This window comes from Drosophila teissieri, chromosome 2L (genome assembly GCF_016746235.2).
Source record: "Drosophila teissieri strain GT53w chromosome 2L, Prin_Dtei_1.1, whole genome shotgun sequence".
NCBI classification, from domain to species: domain Eukaryota; kingdom Metazoa; phylum Arthropoda; class Insecta; order Diptera; family Drosophilidae; genus Drosophila; species Drosophila teissieri.
In genome coordinates this window covers 26,101,043-26,108,062 of record NC_053029.1, presented here as the reverse complement: position 1 = coordinate 26,108,062, position 7,020 = coordinate 26,101,043, and the positions used below count along the sequence as shown (strand labels likewise).

The 7,020-nt window shown below is 35.8% G+C and overlaps 1 protein-coding gene across 1 annotated transcript; it reads right to left on the bottom strand.

Moving 5' to 3' along the window:
- Nucleotides 1-623: 623 nt before the first annotated feature.
- On the bottom strand, nt 624-1,528 carry LOC122626078 (craniofacial development protein 1). The gene is made up of 2 exons (XM_043806201.1): nt 934-1,528; nt 624-871 (listed from the first exon to the last, which is right to left on the bottom strand). The coding sequence occupies exons 1-2, from the start codon at nt 1,488-1,490 to the stop codon at nt 781-783; spliced, it is 648 nt and encodes a 215-aa protein (XP_043662136.1). The 5' UTR covers nt 1,491-1,528; the 3' UTR covers nt 624-780.
- Between the last annotated feature and the right edge of the window lie 5,492 nt (nt 1,529-7,020).

Below are 7,020 nucleotides of genomic sequence, written 5' to 3'. Positions count from 1 at the left end.
CTCGGCTATTGATCCTGATCAAGAATATATATACTTTATATGGTTGGAAACGCTTCCTTCTTCCTGTTACATACTTTTTAACGAATCTAGTATACCCTTTTACTCTACGAGTAACGGGTATAATTAGTAGATTCAATGCCGAAAAGGCTTAAAATGGTGGCTGACAACAAAGGAGGTCACACAAAATATTAAAAAAGGGTTATAGTCTTAAGCATAAGAAAATATAACATTAGTAACAAACTGGTTGAAATAAGCTGTTGCATTGTTTTAAGTTGAATTTTCATTATAAATTCTTTAAAAAATACTACCAAAATAATTAAAAATAAAATAAGTTAATAAATAATATCTTAAAACATACAAGAAATATGTTGCGTTTAAATTTTGTCGATAACATTTTTAGTTTAGCTTTTACAGACCGTTGAAGTTTCAGATAGACGCTGGTTGAAATAAGCTGTGTGTATGTAAATTTTTGAAACATATTATTGAATTAAAAAAAAACAATGGAAAAGCTCTAATAGCTGAAGCCTGCCACGAATTGGAAAAATAAAGAACATGTATGAGAATCATTAACTGTTTGATTTCAAGAAAACAAATTTGTCGGTTGATTTAAGATATCTTTAATTTTTTCAATTTGGTGTACGCTCAAAAATTTTTTTTATTCTGGTATAGAAAATAATTTAAGATATTTATAACTCTATATATATATATATATTCTTTTGTAATATATTTAAAGTTTGCGCTACCAAAGCGTTTACTTCCAAGTCGACGTAGGTTTAGGGGTTAGTATGGTCTGCGAGAAAGCCGCAAGTTCTTCTCAATTTCAAACTGCCTAAGATCGGTTCTCTGCAAGAAGTCTTGGCGGTCCAAATATCTAAATCGTTAGATAATAAATTTCAGTTTATCCATTTAAATGCAGTGTTTATCCGAACTTACCCGCCCTTGCCTTTGTTATGCGAGCACAGAAGTTCGTCTATGCCTTCGTCTTGTTTAAATATTTTCCAATCCAATTGTGACCTCTCAAGCACTGTCAAGTTTTTTTTCTTTTCGAGTTTATTCATAATAGAGCCGATACCGTTTTCAGCGGATGGGCGTTTAATTTTTCCGTTTTTTGAAATTGAAATAGGCGGAGTCCACTTTTTTTTGGGACCGTGTTTTGGAGTTTTTATTTCCGTACCGCGGTTTTTATTTTTGTTACGAGTCTCTTGGGAACTATTTTCCGAGGCATAATTTGTTTTTTGGTTGTTTACACTTTCAGTCATATCGCCACCAAGAAAATCAGCCCACAAAGCATCCGATCGCGATTTATCAGACTCCTCTTCTGAAATAAGGTCATCACATTCCTTAGACTTGTAGTCGCTATTATCGCCTGCAGAATGCCTTGTTACCCGCGAAATTTTACTCCTTTTGCTGCCCTTGCTTAAAGTAACGAAATCAACATAAAAGTCATCATCGCTTTCGCAGTCTGATGCATGTACTTCTTCGAGGTTCATCACGTCGTGCTTTTCCAAAAAACTGTTTCTTATATCCAGAAAATATGACCACATCTTAAATAAAGTAAAATCCATTTCTCGATATTTTGACGAACGTTAAAGTCTGAATTCCACTACGACACATTTACGCCTTATGCCATATTCTCAAAGATATCCATTTAACACCACCTTTTAGTGAAATACGGTAATTAATTATTAATGGAAAAATATCTTTAATAACGGTTGTCAAGGTCTGCTTAAGCTGAACTTGCGTTATAAACATAATTAATTATATTATAAAATAAATTACAAACAAAGAATTTTATTCTAAAGAATAATTAATTATATTACTAAATAAATTAGAAACAAAAAAAAGTTACTCTAACAAAACAGCGACGGAAGAATATTGCTGTGATATTTGCATAATGGGTACTAAATCCATTTTTAATCAAATTTAATATATTTTTATAAAAAATTTTATAATTTATAGTTCCTAGCCACCAAACAAGAAACAACATTTAAATTAATTATATATTGTATCAAAGATCTTTTTTTTGTGCTGTCTGAAGAGAAGATTTACGAACTACTGATTACATTAGGTATGATTTCGCCACAATAAAGTATATAGTTCTTAAACAGGATCACTTGCCGATTCGATACATGTCTGCCCGTTGGTACTATGAAACCTACAAAGTTAATATTAAGCAAGCCGGTTCAAGTCACGCCTATGCTGTTCAAGTTAGATTCAAAACAATGTCACTGACTGTCAAACGACCAAACCGCCAAAAACTATCACGCCCACACATTAGAAACAAATGTATAATATTTTTTCATTCTATAATTTGTTTCTCCAACCACGTTTTTAACACACGCTCTTGAATGCCTTTTTGATTCGCATTTATAAATTTATTATATGTCTGGTCCATTTTAGCAATATGTCAAAAAAAAAAATGGTTACGTCCACACTAACGCCCACAAACCGCCCAATGAAACAAAACAGCAATGAAAAACATTTAGTTTGTGTAAGATATGTAAGATGTAATAGGCCACTGATATTTAATTTTCTCATATAAATATTGTTTACGCCTAACACATGGGCTCAATTTGCCAGAGCCTTACACTCTACAAAAAATTTTAATTTTAAAGCATCACTTCGCAAACAGAATATATTTAAATGCAAATAACCACACCAGCTACTTGTAGTTGCCAACAATGGTCGATTTACATTTAGAGTCCTTTTGGATCAAAATCGCAAAAAAATTTGGTTTCACAGCTGTTATTAAAACTCCACGGCTAAACTTTGTATCGAAAACCAGCAAAGCAAGAGTAAGTAAAGAGTAAAGCCAAAACAAACTCAGTTAGGACTCAGGAAGCCCAATGCATCAAAACACTAAACTATGATGGATTGTCTTCGGAGGAAGTTTCCGCCAGAAATTGTTTGGCCTCATTAACGGACGAGTAAATCGGAATTTTTTTTAAAGATTTTGGACTCTAGACGAAAAAAAGTAACGCTCCCAGGCAGGGGCTGGGAGGCATTTCTAAGGAAATCTCCAAATGGCAGTAGCCAAGTTTGTTGTAAAACTCCCAACAGGCTTCAGTCCTGGGGGCATTACGTAGAACAGCAACAAATAGGTTTCTTTCACTAAATAGATAGACTAAAAACTAAACTAAAATATATTTTGCAAACCTATATAAACATACATATGTAACTTACAAGAATGTTTAAAGATTTTATAAATACATGTCGGAATCGGATCAGTATTATAGTCTACGTCACTTTCTACCGAGTCGTCGCAAAGTTTTCTGGCGCGGGAGCAAGGCATGTCTGTCCTCCTTTGCGATTAAAAACTCAGTGACCAGTACCAGTGTTGCAATAATGCGTAGAACCTAAGTCTACCCGCAATACCAACGCACCTTGGAGATTTATTTACTCCACACACACCAATACCAACTCACATGATGGCAGTTTTCCCAATGACTGGTTAGTCCCATTCTTAACGGGAATATATCTATCTCTCTCTCGCTACCGACCGCGACCAGACTACGCTCGACAGAAACTCTTACAGTTATTTGCCACGCTTCCAAGAGGTAGAGAATGCGTATTTAAAGAATATGCAAAACGAAATAAGCAAGTACAAAGTAACAGAAAATGTCGATATATTTGAAATTAAAAATAAATCTGCGACATACACATAACATAAGCAAAATCAAAACCATTTTCATGTACATATGTTGCATTTATTTATTTTATTTATTTACAAGTTGGTACTTAATTTAAATTAAGTCTTTTTTTAAGTAATAGCAGCTATGGCCTTAAGCTTGTTTTTTTTGAAGTGTATGGGAATATACTTATTATATATTCATATTTTCATAAAAACATGTGGTATTTAATAATAAATATTCCTTTTGTTTTTTTTTTGTACATGATTTGGATTTGTAATAATTAAATTAGATGGAAAATATTTGTTTGTTTGAGGAACTCTATTGTTTTATCTATGTTTTGGAATGATGTTATTTCTTTTAAATTTTTTTGCAGATATAAGGATCTTTCAGTATTATATAGTGGGCAATCGATGAGTATGTGTGTAATTGAGAGTATTGAATTTCACTTTGTACAAAGTGGTGGTAAGATTATGGGATTAGAAAGGAGATGGCTATGGGTTAGGTTTGTATGTCCTAGTCTTGGTCTTGTGAATTTCAAATAGTCGATTCGTGATGTAATTTTATACCCGTTACTCGTAGAGTAAAAGGGTATACTAGATTCGTTGAAAAGTATGTAACAGGGAGAAGGAAGCGCTTCCGACCATATAAAGTATATATATTCTTGATCAGGATCAATAGCCGAGTCGATCTGGCCATGTCCGTCTGTCCGTCCGTCTGTCCGTCCGTATGAACGTCGAGATCTCAGGAACTATAAAAGCTAGAGAGTTGAGATTCAGCATGCAATCTCCAGAGACATAGAAGCAGCGCAAGTTTGTCGATTCATGTTGCCACGCCCACTCTAACGCCCACAAACCGCCCAAAACTGCCACGCCCACACTTTTTTAACGCGCGAGTCCCACGGCCACACCTCCCGCCCAACCGACCGAGGGGCGCTGCCGTGTATCGTACGGCTCGAATCGCGGGAAGATAGACGCGATATAGAAGACAGTAAAGGACGAAGAAATATATGTATGCTAGTAGTAATATCTAAGAATTCGTTAAGTACGTTAGTATTGATCGCTTTAAAAACGGCAGAGAGTCAGAATTAGAGATAATAGGATAGAATCTATTATAGTCAGAACATAATACTCTGTAGGGATCATGCAACTCATAGTTAGATCTACAATGATTTAAAATTGGAGGTACGTAATTTCTAGTAAATCTGCTTGGAACAGTGAAGTTTAGCCGACTAACCAAGTCGGGACTATCCACTTCACCACGAATAAGGTTAAAAATAAAGACTGTTCCAAGCATCGTTCTACGGTTAGCTAAGGAGGGTAAGTTAATTAACATTAATCTACTCGAATAAGGAGGTAATCTACGGTTTGCATCCCAATTAAGGCGCCGTAAGGCAAAAAGTAAGAAGTTCTTTTGAACCGATTCAATGCGGTCCGAGTAAACTTCATATTGTGGACTCCAAACAGGTGATCCATACTCGAGGATCGGACGGACTAGAGAAATAAATAAGGTTTTGGTCATGTAAGGATCATCAAATTCCTTTGACCACCGTTTTATAAAACCAAGCACACCCCTGGCCTTATTGACAATAGACGAAATATGGTCTGAAAATTTAAGTTTAGGGTCCAGAAGAACACCAAGATCATCAACATGTGTTATTCTGTCCAAAGAGCACCCACTTAAAGTGTAAGTTGCGTGCATTGAGTTGGCACGACAAAAGGTCATAACTTTACACTTAGAGCCATTTATGTTTAATACGTTATCACGGCACCATGTTTGAAAGCAATCTAGAACGGATTGTAAGTCCAAATGGCGAGAAATGTCCTTATATTGCAAGCATAATTTTACATCATCAGCGTACATTAGTACACGCGAATGATTTATTATTAAGGGAAGGTCGTTAATAAATAAGGTAAAAAGGAGCGGACCTAGGTGGCTCCCTTGTGGGACGCCGGATGTGACTCGGAGAATACAAGAAAGAGAATTTTTAAAGAGGACCCGTTGCGTCCTGCCATTCAGATAACTTAGAATCCAATTTAGGAGATTAACAGGGAAACCTAATAAATCAAGTTTTTTTATTAAAAGTGAATGATTAACAGAGTCGAATGCTTTACTAAAATCCGTATAAATGACATCTGTTTGAAGATTATTTTTGAAACCCTGTACTACGAAGGAGGTTAGCTCCAGAAGGTTAGTAGTTGTTGATCTGCGTTTCATGAAACCATGCTGACATGGTGAAATAATTGACCTACAAAGGTGCTGCAAATGAGGAGTGATAACGTTTTCAAAAAGCTTAGGGATAGCAGACAATTTGGAGATTCCTCTGTAATTGCTTGCATCCGATTTGCTACCTTTTTTATGGAGAGGGATCACAAAGGTCTCCTTCCATATTTGGGGGAACTGTGTCGATTCTAGAGATAAGTTAAACAGTTTTAGTAGAGGTTTGCACAAGGCTTCCGCACAGAATCTAAGCCAGGAATTCCGTCGGGACCTGGCGAATAGACAGGCTTAACTCGCTGAAGATCATAAAGCAGTGAGCTTTCGTTTAAAGTGGGAAAGAATATTAAATTTGACTTTGATACCGCTTAAGAGTAAGGTCGTTCGGAATGAGGTAACGTAGAATATGTGGTTTGAAAAAACTTGGCAAATAGATCGGCTATTGCCTGATCCGATGTTACCGAAGTATTTTCAAAAAATAGCGAGGAAGGGTAACTAGTTGTTTTGCGCTTAGTGTTAACGAAATTATAAAACTGTTTGGGATCCTGTGCGAACTGGAACTTACAACGGTTTAAATAATTCTTATAACACTGAGCATTAAGCACGGTAAAATTTAACCGAGCACTTACATATTTAGAAAATATAGATTGAGAACCGGTATTTTTAAATTTTATACAAATTCTGGACTTAACATTTCTTAGATGTGTCAACTCTTTATTAAACCAAGGAGGTTTGTTAGAGGTAGACGGATAGTACATCGGAACACAAGAGTTGAAAAATGATTTAATTGCATGATAAAAAATATCTATGGAATCGGCCATTATGTTGCAAGAATATAGATCGGACCAATTAAAGCCAGATATAAAAAGATTTAACCTCTGAAAGTTTGCCTTACGAAAACAATGAATGTAACGTATCACATTCAAGAATAACGTCAGGCAGGGTGTTCGATGGGTATCGAGCGCACGCGAGCGATGGTCCGGCTGCTGCTTGTCGGTAAAAGGGGGTGGTGGTCTTGCTGCGATCCCATATTTGCCTATCTTTGATTATAAAACTTATTTTCGCGTGCTAGACAAGCTAACCTGATCCGGAAGTAGGAGAACTCATAATACAGACATCTAGAAAGGGAAAACATGTTCTAATAGTCTACGCCAAACCGATCTCGGCCAGCCTC